At 41.9% G+C, this 25,503-nt stretch overlaps 1 protein-coding gene across 3 annotated transcripts; it reads right to left on the bottom strand.

Annotated features, from left to right (window-relative positions):
* Window positions 1-9,063: 9,063 nt before the first annotated feature.
* Window positions 9,064-23,664, bottom strand: LOC121433831 (INTS3 and NABP interacting protein). 3 transcript variants are annotated; one of them, XM_041632477.1, is made up of 6 exons: window positions 23,507-23,664; window positions 22,209-22,289; window positions 15,305-15,407; window positions 13,615-13,705; window positions 12,957-13,083; window positions 9,064-12,742 (listed from the first exon to the last, which is right to left on the bottom strand). In XM_041632477.1, exons 2-5 carry the CDS (start codon window positions 22,231-22,233, stop codon window positions 12,988-12,990), a joined length of 315 nt encoding a protein of 104 aa, XP_041488411.1. In that variant the 5' UTR covers window positions 22,234-22,289; window positions 23,507-23,664; the 3' UTR covers window positions 9,064-12,742; window positions 12,957-12,987. The 3 variants fall into 3 exon arrangements, with proteins under 3 accessions (XP_041488411.1, XP_041488410.1, XP_041488413.1); XM_041632476.1 differs by having other exon boundaries at window positions 9,069-13,083; XM_041632479.1 differs by lacking the exon at window positions 22,209-22,289 and having other exon boundaries at window positions 9,069-13,083.
* Window positions 23,665-25,503: the final 1,839 nt, after the last annotated feature.

Below are 25,503 nucleotides of genomic sequence, written 5' to 3'. Positions count from 1 at the left end.
CACACAAACAACCGCAAAATAAACCTTTAAAAAGCTGGATTTGCTGAGCAGTGGTGCACACCTTTAACTCAGCACTCTGGAGGCAGAGGCGGGCATCTGAGTTTAAGGCCAGCCTGGTCTACAGAGTGAGTTCCAAGACAGTCAAAACTGTTACATAGAGAAACCCTGTCTCGAACCACCAAAAAGAAAAAGAATGAGAGAAAAGGAAGGAAAGAAAGAAAAAGAAAACAAAGACTTGGGGGCTGGAAAGATGGTCCAGTGGTTAAGAGCACTGGCTGCTCTTCCAGAGTCCTGCGTTCAATTCTCAGCAGCCACGTGGTGGCTCACAACCATCTGTAATTGGATCTGATGGCCTTTTCTGGCCTACATGCAGACAGAGCACAGATACCTTTAAAAAAAAAAAGCTGGATCAGGAAAAATGGTGTATTCTGGAGTACAACAATAATAAGAGAAGTGGGATCTTAACTGCAGGAAGCCGGCCAAGGCAGTGGTGCTTTCTCAACAACTCGTGACATCGTAGACATCTGTCAAAGTTCAAGTATTGGAACTTGCGGGGGTAGCTCAGTGGTAGAGCACTTTGACCTAGGTTTGTTTTGGTTTGTTTTGTTGTTTATTCTGTAGGTTTTTTGTTTGCTTGTTGTTGTTGTTTGATGTATGATTCACGGTCTCAATATGTAGCCTTGGGTGGCCTGGAACTCATTATGTAGACCATTCGGGCCTCAAACTCATAAAAATTCACCCATCCCTGTCTCCTTCATTGCTTGAGTTGAATGCATGTGACGCCATGCCCAGCCAGGCCCTAGTTCTGATTCCCAGCTTGGTGGCAGGGCGGAAAGCACAGTAAGAGAATAAAAGCAGCGAAAACAAATTACTTTTAGAACCCACAATATCAGTGTTGGCACTAAAACTGGGTTCTGTTGTTTTCACGTGCTTGCCCTGGATACACTTGGATACAGAAGGAATGGAGTGCTGTCGGCCTCCTGGCTCAGCTTCTGTAGCAGTGTGCTCCTAGCTGTCTGGCCAGTGAACCCTGATGTTTACTTTAAATTAGCAATACAGGAGTTTACGGATCGTTTTGTGCTTGTTTAGTTTTTCATTCTGAAATACTACAAAAACTATCCCCAGAAGGACAGACAGAGCTTCTTCTGGATGGAGACCCGGTATAAACTCCCCAGGGTTCTCTTGCTTAACTGTGATTGACAAGTCTGTTTGACTTTACCACTTAGACAAGTAATTTGTCTTTACTTAAAATTTTAGTGTTTTCTATATGACAGTTTTTTGTTGTTTTGTAACAAAGATGAATTTGCAATGTTTTTATTCTCCGAGGTGTTTTAAACACACTAGAAAGGACTTTATGGCTGGTGTTCATTTACTAATGACTGATCTTATTGTACCCTTTCCAGCCTTTTCTTCCCTGGTAGCCACACCTGGGAACACACATGTGCACACGGGAGCCTGTGAGCTGGAAGGCTTTGCAAACGTTTTCTGTCCATGTCAGGATTGGAAGGGGTTTTCTTACTCATGCAATCCAACCCTCTAGTCAATGGTCAACAGAGTCTGTTAACAATTTGCAGTGTTTGGGGGTTGTTTTAAGGTGTTGGTCTTATTCATGTATATGCAGCTTTAATGTTTAACCCAGATTGTAAAAAATAAAATAAAAAATGTTTGTCTGTTTTCTTAAAGTAACCTAGTTATCTCAACATGATGTGCAGTGTGTTCCCATCCGTGCCCCATTCCTGTGGTGTGGTTTGCGATGCTGGCACATGAGGCATGGTTCCTTGCCCATGGCTGATGCTCCTGAGCTCTTGTTGTGGGCGTATCTGTCACACTGCCTCCTCCTCCTCTAATACTCAACAATTTGCAGGTCCAACAGTCGTATACTGGCCACTGTGTTCATGTCTTAAGTTAATGTTTAATTAATGTTTTCAGCTTTTCTGGTTTTGTTACTTTGGAGACATTTAATCCTCAGAACTTCCAAGGGAAATCTATTGCTCTCCACATTACCACAGCTCAACCAAGAAATAAAACTTAAAAAAATGTTTCCAGCAGAATAGATTTTGGTATCTTAGGTTTCTTTTGGCTGTGGTAAATGTCATGTTGCTCTGGTAAAAGCAATTTGGGGGAAAAGAGTTTATTTTCATCTGAGAGTTATATATTATGAAGGACGATTCAGAGAACTTATGGACTAAATCTCTACATATAAAAGGAATTCATTGGAATGACTTACAGACTAATCCAACAATGGCTAGCTGTGAACGGAAAGTTCAAAAATCTAGATTGCTTAATCCCACAAGGTTAAGTGTCTCCACTGGTCTTCTGTGTATGCTGGAATCCCCAAAAAGTAGTCTCCAATGCCAGTGAAGGAAAGGATGTGCTGGCAAGGTGAGGGCAAGCAGGCAAAGAACTGAATGAAAAACCTTTCTTCTTCCATTGTCCTCATATCGGCTGCCAGCGGGTGTGATCCAGATTCAAAGTGTGTCTGGATTAAAGACCTATGTCTTCCTGTCCCAAAGGTCCAGACTAGAGGTGGGTTTACCTGCTTCAAACCAAGCACAAAAATCTCTCACAGGTGTGCCCTCCATTTCTGGATTGTAGTTCATTCCAGATGTTGTCAAGTTGACAACCAAGAATAGCCACCATAGGCAGCAACGTGGAGTAGGGGCTATGGAGGAACACGGCTTACTGGCTTGCATGGCTTGTTCAGGCTGCTTTTTATATTACCCAGGACCAGCAACCCAGAGGTAGCACCATCCAGTGAACTGGGCATCCAACATCAATCATCAATCAAGAAAATGCAGCGCAGGCTTGCCCACAGGTCCATCTTGGGGAGCATTTTCTCAGCTGAGGTTCCCTTTTCCCAAATGACTCTAGCTTGTGTCAAGTTGACACAAAACTAGCCAGCACAGTCCCCCATGAGAGTGATGCCTGAAACCTGTTCCACAGCTTCTGCTTTGATTCACATCTCATTTCCTGCCGTGTGTTCCCTCAGTGATGCAGTGTGACTTGGGAGTTGTAAGATGAAATAAACAAGAATAGTTGTAAACAAACACGGAAGACTAAAAGGCTGTTCTAGAGATGGTACAGCTTCAGAGGTGAGTATCCTCAGCTGAAAGGAGGGGCCTGCAGAAACATGGGGATGGTGTTGTTAATGACACTGTGATAAAAACATCCAGCGAAGAAAGCTGTTCCTGTGGACGGCCCTATTTATACCCTCCAATCATGTTCCTTTAATGTAGATTTGTGGATTATTGACAGGTATGTTTATGATACACAAATGTGTGTCACATTCATGCCTGTGTCCCCTGCAGATGGGCAAGATGAGGCAAGAGGGCCAAGGAATGCACACAGCCGAACTGCTGCTGTAAAGGAGATATGAGAACCAGGGTACAGGCATTCCAGTCCTGGGCATTTGCTGCCCACCCATGCTCATCTAGGGTCCTTACTTTCTTCTAGTGCCCAGAGCATCTCTTGACCAGAATGTGGGCTTCCTTCAGATGTATGGCCCCCTTTTCCTTCTCCAATACACTTCTCATTTTTCTCCTTCTTATCCTTTGGATTCTGTCTGATCCCTTTCTCTCCTTGGGGCATTTTCACTACCAATTTTAGTAGTAAGACACCAGGGACAGATGAGAAAGACATTAAACACGATGCATTTCAACAATAAACAAGATCCTTATATTTCTCATGGGATCCCAAAGAAATAAAGATGAGAAACAAAATTTCCTGCTGGAGTATTTACAGTGTACTCAGCTGCTAAAATGCTCAGCGTGCAATCAAGGAAGCAATTTAGCAGTTTTAACATGCTTAGCTGTGGAAATCATCTTTAAGAGTTTGGCCAAATTTAAAGAACCAAGTCAATTTTCTATTGCAGCATTAGAGAATCTAATGTACCAATAACAAGTGCACTTTTGATAGTTAATAGAAATGCTCTGTTGTGCTGTGTTATGCCTGTCTGCTCCTTGGATTTCCATTTCCCCTTGTGCTGTATCCTGGTTCTGGGGCAGCCTTGCAAAGATCACTTCCTCAGTGCAGCTGCCAACCTGCAGCCCCCAAGGGTCAGACATTATATGCCACTGTCACAACTCTCGTTATGACAAGTTCGCTTATTCTACTATTTATTTGATGTTTTATATTTACATTGTTTCCTTGTTTTAAAACTTGAATTTAGTGCCGGGCCTGGTACCCCTGCCTTTAATCTCAGTACTTGGGAAGTCCAAGTAGGCAGACCTCAGTGAGTTCAAGACCACAAGTTCCAGGTCAGCAAGAGCTACAGAGACCCTGCCTCAAATAAATAAACAGATAAATAAATCTTGAATTTATATTAAAGTAAAAAGTAAATATCTTAAATAAAAAGAAAGAAAGCATCCTGATTAATTTCTGTTTGCTACTCAGGTTTGATGGAGGTGGGTCTTGTATCTTATCTGTTGTTTTTATTGGTTAACTAATAAAGAAAACTGCTTGGTAGGCGGAGTATACAGAACAGAATGCTGGGAGAAAGAAGCCGAGTCAGGCAGTCGCCATGATTCTCCCACCCAACACAGCCGCAGGTTAAGATCTTCCCTAGTAAGCCACCTCGTGGGCTACACAGATTATTAGAAATGGGTTAGGTCAATATGTAAGAGCTAGCCAATAAGAGGCTGGAACTAATGGGCCAGGCAGTGTTTAAAAGAATACAGTTTCCGTGTAATTATTTCAGGTAAAGCTAGCCGGGTGGCGGGAAGGAGCCCGCTGCTCCTATTACTACACAGGTTCAAATTTCAATTCTGCTTCTTTCTAGCTCTGTAATCCCGAGCAAGGCCTTTCTATACTTCAACAAATTTATTTAAAAATTTTAAAGATTTAGTTATACATATAACTTGCCTGCATGTGTGTAGGTATGTGTACTACATGAGTTCTAGTGCTGTTGGCAATCAGAAGGCACTGAATCCCCTAGAACTAGAGTTACAGACAATTGTACAGTTGTGATCTGCTTTGTGGGTGCTGGGTATTAAACCTGGGTCCTCTACAAGAGTAGCAAGTGCTTTTAACCAGTCACTTCCTCGGCTCCAGTTTTTTCATCTTTAAAATGAGAGTAACACCACATACATTTTATCCTGCAGTGTTGTGAGAATAAAGATATGTTATACATATATATATTATATGTAGGTTATCTAGCTAGCTATATATAATCCATGGGACAATGCCTAGTATGCAGCAACTATCTAGATAAAAATATTATGTTAGCTGTGGTTACTATATGTCCTTTTGCTACACAAATGCAGTATTCTATATATTTTTAAGTATAACCCATATGTATTCCCTCCAGTGACACAGTAGCACACTGTGGGCAATATATTGATGTGCTTCCCCTCCTTTCTCTCAAAATGCTTGTGGTGGTTTGAATGAAAATGGCCCCTATAAGCTCATAGATTGAATACTTGGTCACCAGGGAGTGGCACTATTTCCAACGATTAGGTGTGTCCCTGGGGGAGGGCTTTGAGTTTCAGATGCCCAAACTGGGCCCCATGTCACTGTCTCTTCCTGCTGCCTGCAGACCAGATGTAGGGCTCTCAGCTACCCTCCAGTGCCACGTTTGCCTGTGCGCTGCCATGCTTCCCACCATGTTAATGGACCAAACTGAACCTGTAAGCCAGCCCCAATTAACTTTTCCTTGGGACTGGAGAGATGGCCCAGTGGTTAGGGGCGTTGGCTGCTCCACTAGAGGATTCAGATTCAATTCCCAGCACCCATATGGCAGTTCTCAGCTGTTAACTCCAGTTCCAGGGGACCCATGGCACCAAATAGCATATGGTGCATATATACATGCATGCAGGCAAAATAGTCATATAAAAATAAATCTTTTTAAAAAATGCTTTCCTCTCTAAGAGTTGCCGTGGTCATGTGACTGAGACAATGCTCTCCTGGTCTTCCTGCTGCAGCTCTGGATTCTGTCAGGCGTCTCTTCTGAAATTTATTTCGAGTCAATCTTACATACTTTGTTAGGACAGTCTTACCCACTCCCACAACCTTAGCACACACACCTACACGTGTGAAGCCCAGGAAATTCCTCAGGAAGGCCTAGTGGCTGTAGGACTTGCTTCTCCCACAGAATCCCACATCCTTTCCAGCCGTGCCTTGTTATTGTCTTCATTTATTTTAGTAACGACCATTCTACCAAGGGAATACTTTATTGTGAAGTAATCAGTAGCATCAAACATATTTTTAAAGTACTTTACTTTTATTTTTTATTTATGGATTTTTAAGACAGGGTCTCTCTATTATGTAGCTCTGACTGTCCTGCAACTCGCTCTGTAGCCCAGGCTGGCCGCAAACTCACAGATCCGTCTGCCTCTGCCTCCGAAGTCCTGGGATTAAAGGCTTGTGCCATCATGCCCTGCATTTTTTATGTTTATTTATTTGAGACAGGGTCTCATTGCATTACTCTGGCTGTCCTCCCGTATGCTGGGATTAAAGGCTGCGCCACCATGCCTGGCTGCGCTTTACTTACTTTTAATGGCTCACTGACTGCTTTTCATCCTCCCCTTGGAGGTAGGACAGAATAACAGGGCGGGGCGGGGACGGGGGGGGGGGGGGGGGGGGGGACATGGAACAAGGAAATGACAGGCATAAGGCTGCTGCAGTAGACTAAGATGGTAGCATTGAAAGGGTAAGAATTCATTAGATTCTGAATATACCTGGAGGCTAGACACAATAAGATTAAAAGAAGAAATGTAAAAAAAAAGCCCTGCAATGACTAGTCACTGAAGTGGAGAACATGGGGCAGGCATGCTGGGAAGGACACGTCTGAAGCCACATTTAGACGTGTTAAGTTTGGATGCCCATTAGACTTCACTGTGGAAACAATGGTGATAAAAGGTGCGGGAGTTTGCAGAACAAGCTGTTTCAGGTATTTCCTGCTCCATAATGAACTACTCGCTAACTCAGAGGGCCAGTGAATGACATGTGCTCCAAGACTGACCTAGTCCCGAAGCCCACAGGGAAAGCTGGCCTCCCTCCACACGTGCTCTGGAGTATTACAGAATTAAAAATAAAAAATAAAAATTTTAAACTTACATAAATGATGAAAATTTAGTTTCCTTACAATTTTGTGGGTCAAAGGGCTCATCCAAGTTTTGCTGGTCCCCGTGACATCAGCAGAAGTTACATGTCTGACCTATCCATTGGTAACTGGGCCAATCAGGAAAGCGCATGAGAGCTCACTTGTCACTACCTGGCAGCTCAGAGCTTGTGCTGTTCTATGTCAACTTTAACACAAGCTAAAATTATCTGAAGAAGGGAACCTCATTTGAGAAAATATGGGCTAAGGAGTGGCTCAGAAGCACTGGCTGTTCTTCCAGAGGACCTGGGTTGGGTTCTTAGCACTCACATGGTGGCTAACAACCATCTATGAGATCTGGTAACCTCTCCTGGTATGCAGGCAGAACACTGTATACTTAGTACATAAAAATCTTTTTAAAAAGATTTATTTTAAAAAAAAAAATTATTTTGCTGCATTCTCTTGAGAAGTTTTGCTATCTCCAGAGATGGGTACACATAAGAATGGGATGTAGCACGGGGGAAAATTGTGTTGCATACATGTAGATTTGTGATGGAACCACAAGTTCAGTGAGGAAATTATAAGGATGTGTCATGGGAGCTCAGCGGGTACCAAGGAGGTTGAGCTGCAGGAAGATAGGAAAAGGCAAACGAGTTTTGTGGCTATGGACAGCATACTAATGCATGTTGAAGCAGCATTGTGTGCTCAAAGAACTGGAGTTCTGCATTCCCACTGCGTGGCTAAAGATGGCAGCAAATTAATATTCCTTTAAGATCTTTATAAGTCACAAAAAAAAAAAACAAAAAAAACCAGAACCCTACTTAAATGCAACCTAATGAGAATTTGTCACATCCCAGATCAGACATTCAGAAGGGTCACCAGCACCTTGAGGTTATGAGTCATGTCAGTCACAGGCCCAGGAATGTCACCAATAAGGGTTATCTCTCTGCTCTGCTGCAAGGGTAGTGCCTTCATTCCTAAATTTGGTTCCATACCCACTGTGGCCACCTGACTCCAGCAGCGCTGCTTCCTTTTATCCATCTGAAGATGGGATTTTTCTCAGAAAGATGAGAATGCAAGTTTTCTAAAGCCCCAGTAAACTCTCCTGAGTGTCATCTGAACCAATCTGTGTTCTGGGAATGTGCTGGCTAGCTTAGGCAGAAACCTACCTGTTGCCTTGGCAGTGGGAAATTCTACTGGGTTTTGCAGCAATTAAGGTCCATTTCTGCAGATGTGGCTGAGTCAGCTTCCATAGAAGGAAACGCAGCCAATAAAAATATGACTGGGGGCTGGAGATGGCTCAGCAGTTAGGAGCACTGGCTGCTCTTCCAAAGGTCCTGAGTTCAATTCCCAGCAACCACATGGTGGCTCACAACCACCTGTAATAAAGTCTGGTGCCCTCTTCTGGCCTGCAGGTATACACGCAGACAGAATTTTGCATACATAATGAATAAATATTTTTTAAAAAATGACTGTTAGAAAATAACACTGAGTAAATTCTAAAACTATCCACCTAACTCACTATCTCAGGAGCTCTGTGAAGATTAAATTAACACCCTCTGATGTTACCTTGCTTTTTCCTTAAAATGTTCCTGGAGACATAGCTAAAGAAACCTCAAGAGAATATAGGTACATAGAGAGCTAAGAACAATTTAGGAAAAGGGTCCAAAATTAGATGGAAAAGACAGCAGAAATCAATCAGTGAAGTACAGGGGAGATGAATTAGTCATGTTCTTTTGGTGTCTCCCAAGTCCACCTTTTCTAAGAGCCAATGAAAGCTAAGTTTATACATCTCTATACCTGACTATGCCCCTAAATATTCAGTGGCTCCCAGCTTTGCATCAAGCAAAGTAACTCACCCTAGAATTCAAGACTGAAGTATGAATCCATCCTAGACTCAGACTCATTTTGTAAATACTGTGCTGGGGATTGAACTCAGGACCTCATGTATACTAAGCTCTGCCAACGAACTGTATTCCCAGTCCACTAATCATTTCTAAAACATTATACACCAGCAAAATAGCTCTCGGTTGTTCCACAATGACCCCTGCCCCACACCTGATGTTCTCCTGCCTCCATGCAGACATTGCCTTTGCTGTGAATATTATTTTTTTACTCTAAATATTTCATCTTATAAATTAAGCTCAAGTGCTATTCTGACAGTCTTCATGTGTTCTTTCATGCTCTTGTCCTCGGGTGTCACGTCATCAGTCACTAGTATTCACTAGTATTCAGTTATTTGGCTTTGCATGCTTGATATTAGAACAGTGAGTGTGCTGCTCCCTTCTCGTGGCCCGTGTTCATTGTTTGCTCTTATAAAAGCAACTACTATGCACAGACATGACTAACTTTAACATTGCTGCAACAGGACCTGTGCTCACTGATGAGAATCTGTTGGTAGAGCTGAATCAAACTATCAGTTCCCATTCTGTTCATCTTCTGTTCTTGTGAAAGCCCTTGCCCAAGTGGGCTTTGAACTCATGAAACTATTTCCTGCCAAAGCAAAGCTAAGAATTGAAATGATCTAATAAAATAGCTCACAGATTCAGAGGTGGGAGAAAAAACAAAAACTAAACAAAACCCACCCTACCTTTAAAAAATCAGAGTCATTTTCGTTTTATTGTCATAAAAAAGTACTGTACTATCATCTCACTTATTTGGTGGCTTTCAAAATTTATTTTCCATGTCTAAAAAACAAATAAAACAAAACATACACACATACAAAGACATCTTTTTAGGAGCTAGGGAGATGGCTCAAATTGTAAACTACAAGCATGTGGACCCCCAGTACCAACAATAAAAGCCTGGCACTCGCTGTCATCCCAGCACTGAAGGGGAGGGCCAGTCTACCAAAATCAGTGAGTTTCAGGGTAGTGGGAACCCCTATTTCAAAAATAAGACAGATTTTTTTTTTTTACGCTGCAATCAAGGTTCTGTGTGTGTATGTATTCTTGCATTCACTCCTTCAACAAGTAGATATAAATACCCCCAACATAGCAGGTATTATTCTACATGAAGCAAGAGAAGAACCAGAGAAAAAACAAAATCTTTACCCTTGAAGACGTATGTACTAGAATGTAAACTGAATACACATATAGTCACAGAACATTCGTGAGACTAAAGCATTAACACATACAGTACAGTTTTATTTCCTATTTTCTCTGTCTAACGCTGATACAATCAATGCATTAAACTATTAAGCTGCCTTAACTCAGAAGCTGAGACTTGTAGTTTACTGGCCTAAACAAGTGAGACACTAGTCAGCTGTGTGCTGTTTCCATCTTATTGATGGCATGGCATGCAAAAAGGTTAATTGATTTGCCTAAATTTACCCATAATCCCAGAGAAATAGCACTGGAAGGAATTTCACCTCCAGGCTTCAACTGAGCCCAATCCTATCTGTAACACTGCAGTCTTCATCCCTAGCCCAACTCATTCTCTCTCATCATACTTTTTTGGGGGAAGAAGGTGGTGGTGAGGGTGGGCTTAAGGAATAGGGTCTCACTCTGTAGGCGAGGCTGACCTTACCTGAGTATTAGGGTTAGTCCTGAACCACCACACTGGCCTGGACTGCAGTTCTGACCTTTGTCTGGGGTACCCTTCACTCCCTTACATCACCTACATACTTCTAGCCATATCCAAACTGCAGTGTGCTCAGATGTGTCTCTTGTGCCATAACTGCTTGCTTTATGACTGTTTGTATGCCGGAGTAGGATCCTCCACAACGTCACCACCCGACATGCACATCTCAGCCACCTTTTTGTCCCTCATCTCTGTGTATGTATGTTACACAAGGCAGAGAACCACAGAAACGTCCTAGTTAGCAGGATGGCGTCATCAGTGTGACACAATCTAGAGTCACCTATGAGATGGGCCTCTGGGCGTGCCTTGTAGAATTACCTTGATAGTAGTAACTGAGGTACAAGATACACCCACGTCGGGAGCCACAGCATTCCCTGGCTGTAAAGGAGAGAGCAGTAACATCCATTCTTTGCTCCCCACTTAACTGCAGATGAGACGTAACCAACTGCTTCAAGCACCCGTTGCTTTGACTTCCCCACCATGATGGACCGTGTCTTGAACTGTGGCTGTGGATCAAGACAAGCCCTTTCTCCCTTAAGGTATTTTCATCAGGGTATCTTGTCGCAGAAACAGGAAAACAGGAACCTAAATCACAAACTTACACAGTATGCAAAGGCTACAATGGTGAACAAACTATACACTCACCCACTTTCCTAACATCAATAACCATGTTAGTATGTCAGGGATGACAGAACAGAAACAACGTTCCCCTGAAAATGAAGGCTACTAGAAGGACCCCAATAAGGTGGCTGTTCTTTTGGAAGGAGAGGAGCAGACACAGCAGACATGAGGGTACCACCCTACAATGGAGAGAATTAGTATAATCAGAATGTTTCCACCTACTCAGTAGAAATCAGTTCTGCAGAACTAAGGACCCTTCTAGGACTGTTAACTCTCACATCACTCCGAGGGGTGTGCGGTGTGCTCTGTGGTTGATGAAAACGCCGACAAGGAACTATTAGGAAGCTAACTGTGGCTAAATATTGACCCAACTGAAAAAGTTAAGTTCAAACTCTCCAACACCAGAGAGGATAGGGATGCAAGACAGTCAGTTACACAGGGTTGTGTAGGGATGGGGGCCTTGGCTCAGTGAAACAACACTGCAAGTTTTTACAACCCCTAGGGCCAATCCTCAGGAACAGAAAATGCCAAGATACTTACAAAATAACCTCCTTATAAAATACATTTTGATCATGACATTTGTGTGCAAGATGTGTTACAGAACAAGATTGGTTTTGGTTTTTGAAGACAGGGTTTCTCTGTGAAGCTTTGAAGTCTGTTCTGGAACTTGCTCTGTAGACCAGGCTGGCCTTGAACTCAGAGATTCGCCTTCCTCTGCCTCCCGGGTGCTGGAATTAAAGACGAGTACCAGCATGGCCTAGCCACACTTCTACTTCTATAGGTCAAAGGGAAGGTAGTGGCAACTACATATTTAAACAAACACCTCAGTTTCTTGTTAAAGTTTGACCCTGATGAGCAACTTGCTTAACCTAAGTCTTTTTTATTTAAGAGAATTTAAAAGGCTTTAATTTGCCTAGTTTTAAATTTTCAATTAGATAAAAAATAGAAAACCACTCAAGCACACCGTTTGTGTAGCAACATGAAGAATACGAATACATTTAAGTACATAAAAATATATTACTTAGTTTTTCATAACAGTATTTAGTCACATCACTTATTGAAAAACAAAGATTGGTTGATAATTTAGTCTTATTTGGAGTTTTAACATTCAGAATAGGAGAACGAGTTACAGCTCAGAGTATTTCTACATATGTTGCTTCTGAACACAAGAAACCAAAAGTATGTTTGTAATGTAAGACTATTGTTCACATTTTTAAATAGCACCCTCATTTCTTTAAAGTTAGGACTATAAATGGTCCTTGTTTGGTTTTGGTATTTTGTTTTTTGAGGCAGTTTCCTATACCTCAGACTGGCCTCAAAAATCACTACCTAAGCAAGGATGGTTTTGAACTTCTGATCTTCCTGCCTGTTTCTCTAGTGCCAAGATGCGTATCAGAGCTTGTTTGTGCAGTGCTGGGGTCAAATCCAAGGCTTCATGCGTGAGACATTCGGTCCAACTTCTTGAAGGTGGTGAAGATTTTATAAAAAAAAGCAATTCTAAGTCTGAGAATAAAGAGTCAAATGGTAATACAAAGAAGTTAGTCACAGGCAGCAGAACCAATTCCGCCAACCATACCGCGTTCAGCATCCCAGCTTCCCTTCTTTCTTCACTCTCACTTATTCCTTTCTTTAAAGAAACAGAAAACTAAAGTCCCCAAAGTCCTCAAAGTCAGAGCTTGTATAGAGCCCAATGAGAGCTTTGACATCTGATACTAACTACAAGGTCCCTCTGATCATAGGTACTTTCTTCATTCTGGGTCAAGGCGCGGTAAGACAGGAAGGATAAGATTCCCAAATGCCGAGTCTTGAGTTATGAAGTATCCAGACGAATGTGCGTGAGCATGCTGAGAAAGATTTAAGAAAAAAAATGCTATTAAGAGACAGTTTTAAATGCTATTAAGAAGACAGTTTTTCCAACTAAGGCACTTAGGAGGCCGAGACAGGCAGATCTTGTGAGTTCAAGGCCAGCCTGGTCTACAAGAGCTAGTTCCAGGACAGCTCCGAAGCTACAGAGAAACCCTGTCTCCAAAACAAAAAATAAATAAAAATAAAAAAAAAAGAGGACTGCTTTTAGTCACTTAAACTGAGGTAATCTTACTCCAGTTCTGTGCAAAGGCAATTACACTATACCTTTCAAATTTTTATTTTTTAAGTTTTATGAAATACGGTTTTGCAATGCAGCCTAGGTTGACCTGGAACTCATTCCAGAGCCTCCCGTTCCACCCCTGAAGTAACGTCAGTTCCTCGTGCCGTGTGGACGTCAGCACACCACTGCGACGGTGTGTGCAGCGTGTTTACCGACATCGCTCCACTGAGTCACAGAATTCTCCACCCTGGAACTCTGCATGAGACCTGACCAGGTTCGTTTTGCTCACCTGCAGAGCTGCCTTCTGCTGGGCTGCAATGTGCTGCTGCTCAGCATGGTCCCGGAAGTCCTTGTTAAGAGAGGGTCTGGAGAGGGAGATGCTAAAATGGAAATCTTGGTTACTGGACTACTGAACAAAAGGTACCCTTATCTCAGAAAAAAAAAAAAGTATACAAGGGATTTTAGACTGGAACATTTTTATTATAGTAAATTGAATTTTAAAGTTGAGGTGTAGCTACTACTTAAAAATTGTACATATTTATGGTTACAGTGTTTTAGTATTAGTTTACATTAAAAATTAAGCAAACCAAAATACCCTATCCATCATGTCATATGATGATGATGATGATTATGGAAGATCTCTCAATAATTTTCAGGCACTAACTAACCATCGTGCTGTATAGTAATCCTGAAGAGAATCATCTGGTGTTTTTGTTTTCTGTGTGTAGTGCTAGAAATTATACCCAAACCTCAGGCACAGTAAGCACACTAAACCACAGAATTAATCCCTAAGCCTTTTTGTACATATGCTGAATCACACAGTCTTCATTACATATTACTTTAAAAATTTTTTTTAATTTGTTTGTTTTTGTCAGACATATGGAGATCAGTTTTCTATACCATGTTCGGGGTAAGAGACTCCTGTCCCACTGAGCCATCTCTCAGGTCCTGTGTATTCTCTATAAAGATACAAAGAATTTCGAAGCTGAACATGGTGGTGCCTGCCTGTAATATCAGGGTTGGGGGTGGACAGAGTTCTAAGCCAGTCTAGACTACACAGCAAAACAGTATCTCATAAAATTTAAAAAGTGACCTTCTAGGGCTGGAGAGATGGCTCAGAGGTTAAGAGCACTGGCTGCTCTTCCAGAGGTCCTGAGTTCAATTCCCAGCACCCACATGGTGGCTCACAACCACCTGTAAAGAGGTCTGGTATCCTTTTCTGGTTTGTAGGCAGAACACCGTATATATAATAAATTAATAAATCTTTTTAAAAATGACCTTCTAGAATAAAAGCACATTCTCTCCTCTTCCCATTATCTGCATTAATTCATGAAGAAAGCCTATGTTATTTTATGGGATTTCAAGTAATCTATTACATAGATCCATAATTTACAACCCCTTACTTTTAACTATATTTGAAGTACCTCTGTCTACAATCATCCTTATTAATATTATTATTTTATTTGTTTGCTTTTTGTTTTTTAAGACAAGGTCTCACTATGTAGCTCTGGCCATCCTGTACCTCATTCTGTAGACCAGGCTGGCCTCCCAGTGCTAGGATTCAAGGTGTGCACCATCACAACAGACATTAAGTCTTTAAAACCTGTTAAAAACAGCGTGACTGCTTATCAACAGCAGAAGCGCACTTCTCTGTCTGTATAATTAAACTCAGGATACTATATCTACAGTTTGAACAACTATCACGAGACTCTAGAGCAGCTACTAGACAGCTGGCTCTGTGCTAAGCACTAGGGATATTCAGATGTGCAGAACAAATCCCAGACAACAGTTACGATGAAATGTGATGCACATGACATACTAGGAGTGAGCGGACTACAAACACAAATGGGGTTTTGGTAAGGAGAAGCTTAGAGTGTAGACCTAATTCTAACAGTAACGAGACCTCCAAAGAGCGCTAGGCAGTGCTTTTCTCTTTAAACGTATGATTAATAATAGCACCTTCAAGGAATAGTCAATACCTAGCTCCAGGGTGACTTGCTGAAGATTGGTTCTGCATAAGTAATTTTCTTTTCTCTTTGTCCAGTTCAGCCAAGATCGCAACTCTATTTTTATTTTGAAAACCTAAAGAAAAAAAGAAGGAAGGGGGAAGAAGAAGCATTTTAGACCAAGACCATGTAGAAGCCAGAAAGCAAAATCCCTATTCTCTCACCCTACAAGCCATTTCCCAGCAGCTTTAAGAGCATAATACATTACCAGATGTGGTGGCAAACATAATCCTAGCACTGAGAGGTAGAGTTCAAGGCCAGCCAAACCCAAGTTCAAACCCAAAGGGGTTGGTGTAGCGGGGTTAGCTTAATTGGTAGAGTTGCAAAGTCCTGGGTTTGCTCTCCAATATAGTATGAACTAGATGTGGTGGCAGAGGCAGAAAGATAAAAAGTTCAAGGTCATCTTTGGCTTTGCACCACGCCGTGTGACCCTGACTTCAAAATAAAACAAAAAAAAAAAAACCAGGCTCAGCAATAGTAGCATACAACTTTAATTCCAACACTCTCAGGAGGCAGAGGCAGGTGGATTTCTGTTGAGTTCCAGGACAACTGGAGTTACCTAGTTAGACCCTAAAAGAGAGGTGCATGTGTGTGTGCGTGTGTGCATGTGCGTATGTGTGTGCGCGCGCATGTGTGTTGTATGTGTGTGTGCATGTGTGTATGTGTGTGTACGTGCATGTGTGTGCGCGCGCATGTGTGTGTCCATGTGTGTGCATGTGCATGCATGTGTGTATGTGTGTGCGTGCATGTGTGTGTGCGCGCATGCGCGTGCATACAGATGGTTCAGTAGTTAGGTGCACTGGTTGCTCTTCCAGAAGACCTGGGTTCAATTCCAAGCACCCAATCACAATAGTTAGTCCAGTTCCAAGGCAATCTTTGGAACTCTGTGGGCACAGGGCACAAATAAGGTGCCCAGACATACATGTAAACGAAACACCCACACATAGTATTTAAAAAAAAGAATCAAAGCAAACAAAACAAAAACTCAATTAAGCATAATAGATGGTTACAAAATAAAAGGATTTTTAAGATTTATTTATGTTTGCAAAAGCGGGGTCTATGCCTCATACACACCATGTACAAGCACTCTTCCACTAACTACAATTCTAGCGCCAAGACTGATTTAAATAATTCTACTCACCAAGGTATGAATTACAGCATTTGTTTTGGACAAAATTTGTGGGCCCAAACTATTGCACAGGCAAATCTACAGGCATGCAGATTTTTACATGAAGGAAAAAGCATTTCGCAGGCTGGAGAGATGGCCCAGCCATCATCCAGAGGCCTGAGTTCAATTCCCGGCAACCACATGGTGGCTCACAACCATCTATAGTGGGATCTGATGCCTTCTTCTGGCATAAAGGTGTGCGTGCAGCAGATAGAGCACTCATACACATAAAATTAATAAGTCTTAAAAAAACAAATACTATGCATACTCAGGTCAAATTCATTCAAAAATGATGTTATTTTTTTTGAAGGAACAGCTGAAGAATCACAAGTGATCAGACCAGAAAGCAAGTCTAAGAAATAGAGCACATAGCCAGGCGGTGGTGGCGCACGGCTTTAATCCCAGCACTTGGGAGGCAGAAGCAGGTGGATCTCTGTGAGTTTGAGGCCAGCCTGGTCTATAGAGCAAATTCCAGGATAGGCTCCAAAGCCACAGAGAAACCTTGTCTTGAAAGAGAGACACAGACACAGACACAGAAAGAGAACACAACTCAAGGGATATACAGACACCTACTTTTATCGAATACTTCTTAGGTAAGATCTCAGCACATGTTGCAAAGTCATGCAGTGACTGCAACATGCATCTAAGCTTTAAAAACCCAAATTAAAGTCAGGTGGTGGTGGCACATACCTTTAAACCCAGAACTTTAGGGGCAGAGGCAGGTGGATCTCTGAGTTCAAGGCCAGTCTGGTCTACAAAGTAAGTTCTATGACAGTCAGGGCTACACAGTGAAACCCTGTCTCAAAAAACAATCATATAAATCCAAATTAAAACACCAACATGTGAACAATCTCCACAATCTCAGATGTCTAGCCTCTGCAAACCTATCTCAAGATCTGGTACATATGCCCCAACAGCAGCAACACACCAGAACCAGGAGTGTTTTGCCCAACTGGCCACTCTCAAGTCCTTTATAATCCTGAGCACCTTAACAGTCTTGTTTGTATGTGCATAGGCATTAGGCTTTCTGATCCCTAGCTAGAGAGAGGGGGTTGGAAGAGACTGGAAAACACATAAGGCTATAGAGGAAGAGCAGCAAGAGACAGTTACAGCTCTGGAGACTAGAAGGATAATTAAGGGATGAGGGCACTTTAAGCAGGGTAGACCTAAGCATGCCTAAATCCCCATCTGAGGGACTGTGAGAATTTTACATTGATTTACAGAGAACTGGTAGGAGGAAATGTCCCCAAAAGGGAGTGACTGGTTGGGTGCAGCATGTAGAAGGCATTCATAGATACTGGCTTAACCAGACATAGCTGAAACCTGCAGTTCTCAATTTAGCCAGACACCAGCAACTTGGCTATGGCCAGAAGTTTGGAACAATGTCTATGCCATATTCATTTGAGCAATTTATCCTCTCCCACTTTCCATCTCTGTTCTTGTTATACCACAAAATTCTAATAATAGCAGACTCCTTTTTAATAACTAACAGTGACTGTACATTCTGGCATTTCTAAAAAGATGATTTTATGAGCTGTCCAGACAATTCTTCATTTCCCGCTGACACACTCTCTGGTGAAAACAGGGCACCAACATCAACTGTCATGTCACTGAAATGCCCCCTTCTCTAGTGAAAAGTGGGTCAGGCAGGCCAAGAATGGAATGTCCAGATAACACGAACTTATCCCAAGTACAGCAGAAACAAAACAGCCTAGTTTTGTACGTGGCAGGACCTACACTGCTCGCCAATGTCATTCACTGCTTGGTCATACAAGAGCAAAGCAAGCTAATGATGTCACTGATAATGTGGTCTAATCTATAAAGCCTCTCTCCCATAATAAAAATGCTAACTATGTCACTGATGATGTGGTCTAATCTATAAAGCCTCTCTCACGTAATAAAGATGCTAATGATGTCACTGATGATGTGGTCTAATCTATAAAGCCTCTCTCCCATAATAAAGATGCTAATGATGTCACTGACGATGTGGTCTAATTTATAAAGCCTCTCTCCCATAAGAAAGATGCTAATGATGTCACTGATGATGTGGTCTAATTTATAAAGCCTCTCTCCCGTAATAAAGATGCTAATGATGTCACTGATGATGTGGTCTAGTTTATAAAGCCTCTCTCACGTAATAAAGATCCACCACAAAGCTGGACATGATGACCCACACTTGGGGAATACTTGCACTTGGGAGGTGGAAGCAGCAGGATCAGGCATTCAAGGCTATTTTCAGCTGTGCAGCAAGGTTTTGAAGCTAACCTGAGCTACATCAGACCCTATTATAAAATAATAATAATAATAAATAAAATAAAGGACACAACATTTTACTGTAAGAAGGCAAGATGTCTTTATTATTTAAAAAAAAACTCAATTTAAATATTAAAACGAGAGCAGTCAGCCAGTAATCTTAGTCCCAGAGCTCAACCAGGAAGACTGCTAGGACTTCCAGGCCAACCTGGACTACTGGTAATGAATGAATTCTAAGCCAGCATAAGGTAAAAATAAAAATAGAGGAAGAGAAACAAGAGGAGGTGATAGTGAGAGCTACAGATGGAGTAACTGGTGGTGGCTGCAGGGCAACTATTAGGCTTTTGAAATTCCCAGGTACTTTTATTGTGAAGGGGCTACACTATATGTCAACTAATATTTTAAAATGAGCCCATAGCCAGAATAGAAATGTTTCTTCTTAGAAAAATTTTTAAAGGATTTTCACTTGCTTACTAAGTAACTTTTATAACTGGATATGGTATTTCAGAATCCTTACAAATTAAAAAACTATCAAATTAAACTCCTTCCAAATGCAGACAATATTTTGGTCTAACTTCTAGTATATCCTTGTATTTCAATAAGCCCTATATAACATTACACAGATTAAATAATGCAAACTAAAAAGACTATCATATTTATACATGATGTTCAAATTCAATGAAAACTTTTAAGACTATTATAGCTGAAACCTCAAGCAGGACACCGTGCTGATACTGTAATCCTGGTACTTGAAAAGCAGAGTACCTTCAGGAGGAAAGGCTGTCTTGCTTGCATCTTCTAAGCTTGTCTTACCCTTCTGAAATGTACCCTTCCTTTTTAAAGCTTTAGATCTAAACTGGGTGTGGTGGCAACACCTTTGAACTCCAGGAGGCAGGCAGATCCAGAGTTCTGAGGCAAACCGAATTTACATATATATTGAGTTTCGGGCCACCCAAGTTGACACAGTGAGACTCTGCCTCAAAAACAAAAAAATAAAAATAAAACAAACAAAAACCCAATCAGACAACAAAAATACCATGACCTAAAGTAGTATGAGTTCTGAGCAAAGTATTTATACTATGAAAGTATATAAAAGCCAACAAATACTATTTAAGTACTATTAATTTCTTCAAACTTGAAACTTAAGGCAAACTAGTTAAGTCTGGTTATATGAGATAAGGTACAATTTTTCTCATTTTCTTTCCCTATCAGAATTCTTACAAACTCAAAGGTTAAACTAATTAAACAAAAGGTTATACTCACTAATGAGATCCCTGTGAGGTTTTTGTTTGTTTGGTTGATTGGCTTTTCAAGACAGGGTTTCTCTGTAGTTTTGGAGCCTGCCCTGGAACTAGCTCTTGTGGACAAGGCTGGCCTCGAACTCAAGGATCTACCTGCCTCTGCCTCCTAAGTGCTAGGATTAAAGGCACCAGAGCCTGGCTGAGATTTTTCTTTAATACCTATGGTCTCATGCTATAACTTGTATTACTGTGTTCACTCTTAGCACAAGGATTATTTACTGTATTATACAATAGGAACTATAATAACCTCATGTCTGTCAAATACAATTTTTTTTAGAATGAAACACTAAAATACTTTCACTTTTCAAATAAATCTTATTTCACTGTGGTAGTTTGAATGTAATTGGCCCCCAAAGGTCATAGGGAGTGGCACTATTAAGACGCGTGGCTTTGTTGATAAAGTGTCGCTTTTAAGTCTCCACCTGCTCAAGCCACGCCCAGTTCACTTCCTGTTGCTCTTTCTCCAGCATCTGCCTACATGCTGCTATGCTTCTCTCCATGATAACAATGGACTAAACTTCTGCAACTGTAAGCCACCCAATTAAATGTTTTACTTTATAGAGTATAGGTGGTCATGGTGTCTCTTCACAGCAATAGAAACCCTAACTAAGACAGAAGTTGGTACCACGAGTGGGGTAACAGGCCTGACCATGTGTTTGCTTGAAGGGATATGGACCTTGGAACTGTGAATTAGAAATGGACTCTTTAGTTTTCATTTTGGCTCAGTTTTGGCAGGGGTGGGAAATACTGAGACTGTAATACAAACTACTTTAACAATACCTTTCTAATTTAATTTTAAAAAGAAGTTAAAGATAAATACAATGTTTACCTGTGATGATGTGTCAAAAATACCTAAAAGTCATACAGTTCAGACCTGATATGGAAAGAGACCCATTTCAAGGTTTGTGCATAAGAATACTTAAAAATAACCCCAGTACTCCAGTACTTGGGACGCATAAGCAGGCGATTCCTGTAAGTTTGAGGCCAGCCTGACCTAAAGAGCAAGTTCCAGGGCAGCTAGGGTTGTTACACTGAGAAATCATCTCAAAAAAAAAAGAAAGAAAGAAAAAGAAAAAAACTCATAAATACAACATGATATTCAATATTTTCTAAAGACTAAATTTTATGAGCCAGGTGTGGCGGCCCGTGTTTTTAATCCCAGCACTACGAAAGCAAGCAGATCCCCATGTTGAAGGCCAGTCTGGTCTAAACAGTGAGGTCCAGGCCACCAAGACTACATAGGAAGACCTTGTCTCTATAAATAATAAAAAGTAACAAGTGGGGCTGGAGAGATGGCTCAGCAGTTAAGAGCATTGCCTGCTCTTCCAAAGGTCCTCAGTTCAATTCCTGGCAACCACGTGGTGGCTCACAACCATCTGTAATGAGGTCTGGTGCCCTCTTCTGGCCTGCAGGCCTACATGCAGACAAAATACTGTATGCATAATAATAACAAAAGTAACAGGTGAAATGACTGAAGTTTTTATAGCAATGAAGATAAAGTCATGGTTATTATCATATGACAGCTTAAAAATAACAGTGATTTCAAATAGAAGAGCAAGAAAACTGATGCCAGAGGATTAAGTGTATGATGCAGGCCAGGGAAATGATTCAGTGATTAAGCACTTGTTCCCAAAACCGTGAGGATCAGAGTTCAGATTCCTACATCTCACATAAATGTTGGGTGGGCATAATGCCCACCTGTAATTCCAGCCTCGGAAGGTGGAGAAAGGGGATTCCTAGAGCAAGCCGGCTAGTGAGAGAAAGCCATATCAGCGAGCTCTTGATTGGACTGAGAGACCCTGCCTCGATGAATTAGGTGAAGACGATTCTTCATGTCAACCTTCCAGACTTCATGTGCGCACATGCCCACCCCACAAACATGCACCCATGCATGCATAACATACAAAAATAAATGGAAAAAAAGAAAAAAAGGTTTACAATGTGAATCACAGGTTACAACACAGACTTAGTAATATTCAAAAATGTGTAGGTGATACAGTGTTAAACTGATTTTAAATTGGGGACTTCCACTTTGCTATTCATTCTTTAATTCTGGTTGCAGTAACTGTTCTATACTAAATGTTGTCTACTTCAAATACATTTAATGTATGAGAGAAAAGTTCCTAGTAATAACAGAAATCCCAGCATGCATTACCTTGTCCTGAAGGATTTGCTGCCATCTTCCTATTCTGTTTCAATTATATTCAGTGGCCACTGATCAGCACTTTACAATCATCTGTAAAAAAATTTATGTGCACACATAAAATGCACTGGCCTTAAATGACAGTCTCAAAATTGTGACAAACTGCTGGGCTGAGCTCGGTTTCTTAGTATCTAGAAAGATACCCGTAAAAAACAAAGACTTAAATCAGAAGTTTAACTCTGCAAATTCCTCATGCACTTTATTAAATGAGCAGTTTTTACTATTGAAGCTGTTAATAACAATATTTAGCATTACTTTAATTTACATCATTAAGATGTATTTATCAAATTCCTTTTGAAAGTATCCATATGATCAGTGCTAGGAAGAAAAATAAAACTATAAAAAAAAATCACTCTGTTCATTTTTAAAAAAAATATCCCAGCTCTGTTGGCAAAAGAAAAGAAACTGCTCCGGATCATAGCCTGTGTAAGATGTTTCCAAAACATGTTTTTAATGAACATCTTTCTACGCCTCGTTTGTGTGTGTGGTGTGTGACCAGGGGCGAGCGTGTGTGAGCTAGCATCGCATGCCCTGCCTGCTCTATCACCCTCCACCTTGTCCCCCTGAAGCAGGGTCTCTCAGTAAGCCTGGAGCTAGACTGGCAGCCAGAAATCCTCACCTATCCTCGCGTCTCTGCTTTCCTTTGGCGCTACAGCTACACTGGCTTCTGAGGTGGACGCTGGGGATTCAGACTCAGATCCTAAAGCTTGGGCAGCAAGTGCTCTTATCAGCAGGGCCACCTCCCTCGCCCCAAGCCTGCTGATTTCTAACTTTAGAAATTAAGTTTTGTATTAAGTAGTATCGAAATTAAAAGATGGTTTTTTTCATCCAAGTAATCACACTGGGGGTGTGACTGGGGGGAACCAACTTAACAAATGCGCTCTTTAAAACGTGGGTAACCCCAGCACTCGAAAGGATGAGGCAGATTAACTGCGAGTACCAGGCCAACCCGGGCTACATGGCCAGACCCTGACTCAAAAACATGGCGTGAACAGGGCTGCGGAAGCAGAGAGCAAATTGTTGAGCGAAAGTAAAGACAAGGGCTCGAAGCAGAAGCCGGGTGTAAACGAATCGCGTCTCCTACGGCTGGAGCACAATGTGAGCAAAGCCAGCTAACAGGGAAGGCGAGCAGGGCCACCCTGCCCGCGGGCGAGGCAGAGAAACCCGGCCCGCTCGTCCGTCCGCACGAGGCCGCCGTCCCGGGCGGCGCCCGGGCCACGCTCCTGGCGTCACCCTTCCGTTGCACTTACCCGGATGCGAGGAGTCTCGAGAAACCTCGCTGTCCGGTCACGGCTGTGCCGGGGCGGGGGGCGCCCACGCGGAACTCAGCTCGGGGCGGGGGCGCCACGCGGAACTCAGCACGAGCACAAAGGAGCGCCGCACTACAACCTTCCCGCCGGCACCAGCTTCCGCCCGCTGACTGACAGAGTCGGAGAAAGCGGAAGTCCCGCCTATAGCCTGGGCGCTACGCCCGGCGATTCGTGGTTTAAGGGCTTCTCCGGCGGGAAAGGGTTTCCCTTCCGAAGAATGACAGTCGAGGAGGCTCACGGGAGATGCAGGCTGTACTGAGGGGTGCCGGGTTCCTAGCACCTAAATTGACGTTTTAGTCTTCCAGGTTGGTAGACTGGATGTTGGTTTGTCAAGATTTAAACCTGGTGCTAATCCACTTCAGCAGAGCCTCAGAAGGAGGCTGACTTCACGTTCACGTTTTAACAACCATCCCAGAAATATTTTTGTTCACACACAAAAAAGCACTAAGCTGTTACAAATTTTTACTACTATGCAAAATCTGCATTTTAAAAATGAAATTCTGCGGACTGTTGTGGCGCACTCCTTTAATCCCAGCTCTCTAGAAAACAGAGACTGATGGCACCAGCCTGGTCGACACTGCGAGCTCCAGGACAGTCAGGACTGCACAGAGAGTCAGGACTGTCTCAAAAGCAAACAAACACAAAAAGTGTCACTCCAAGACTACTGAGGAATTAGATGCTGCGTTGCAGTACACTAAATCCAGATGTTTATATTAAAAAGTAAATGTTTTTTAATGTGTGTCAACTGTTCTGTGGGCATTGATCACTTTCCACAACTTGGAACTTGTGTTCTTAATAATTAATGTTTACTATGCTCGGGATGTGGCTAAGTTGGTAGAGTACTTGCCCTGAATTAGATACCTAGCACTGAATACAACTGGGGATGGTGGAGCATACATCCTAAACAAAGCTGGGGAATTCAGGGGGAGGAGGATCTTCTGTTCGAGGTCAGCCTTGGCTACATAGCAAGTTTGAGACAAGACTTGACTATATTAAACCTTATTCTTGAAATAATAATTAATTTTTGCTAATGTTATGGTGCACAGCTTTGTTATAGAGTCCATGACTGCAACAGTACGTTCAATATCAAGAATTTCTTGTGTTCTCAGCAAGAAACTGTTGAGTGTTTTCCCATGCTAGGTGCTGGCTATCTTCAGCTTATGTCTGTGCATGATTTGTGTATTGCACTCAAAGGTGTTACTACATTCTATCCAATAAAGAATTGAGCTAAAACCCAAAAATTCTGCTGGGGGCTGAGGCTTAAATTCTTAACTTTGGCATACTGTCTTTGCTCTAGAGAAATGAATTCCTCTGGGATCAGCTTTAAGTGATTGTCATCCATCCATCATACCCCCGCCCCTGGAGACAGGGTCTTGGTATATGCAAAGGAGCCTTAATGCATCCTATGTCCCACGCTGCATACTGCCATCCTCCTGTCTCACCTTCCTGAGTGCTGGCACTTACAGGCCTGTGCCACCACACCCACCTCTGTTGACTGTTTTGGGTTTTTTTTTAATTGATTTTTATTGAGCTCTACATTTTTCTATGCTCCCTTCCCTGCCTCTCCCCTCCCCACTTCAACCTTCTCCCAAGGTTCCCATGCTCCCAATTTACTCAAGAGTTCTTGTCTTTTCCTACTTGCCATGTATTTTAGATCCATGTAAGTCTCTCTTAGTGTCCTCATTGTTGTCTGAGTTCTCTGGAATTGTGGTTTGTAGGCTAGTTTTCATTGCTTTATTTTAAAACCCAGCTATGAATGAGTACATGTTATAATTGTCTTCTTATATCTGGGTTACCTCACTCAAAATAATGTTTTCTAGCTCCATCCATTTTCCTGCAAAATTCAAGATGTTGTTATTTTTTCTGCTGTGTAGTACTCCATTGTGTAAATTACCACATTTTCCTTATCCATTTTTTGGTTGAGTGCCATTTAGATT

Source organism: Microtus oregoni, unplaced genomic scaffold (genome assembly GCF_018167655.1).
Source record: "Microtus oregoni isolate MIOR12 unplaced genomic scaffold, Mior012 000041F_ref0000270, whole genome shotgun sequence".
Lineage (NCBI taxonomy): Eukaryota > Metazoa > Chordata > Mammalia > Rodentia > Cricetidae > Microtus > Microtus oregoni.
This window is presented reverse-complemented; position numbering and strand designations above follow the sequence as displayed.

Bases quoted from the DNA above. Each gene is read 5' to 3' on its own strand.
- LOC121433831 (XM_041632477.1), bottom strand. From the start codon at position 22,233: ATGGCAGCAAATCCTTCAGGACAAG. The intron at 15,408-22,208 runs GTAATGCATGCT...TTTTTTCTTTAG, and splicing joins AGCAAATCCTTCAGGACAAG to GTTTTCAAAATAAAAATAGA. The intron at 13,084-13,614 runs GTGAGCAAAACG...AATCTTTCTCAG, and splicing joins AGCAGAAGGCAGCTCTGCAG to CATGCTCACGCACATTCGTC.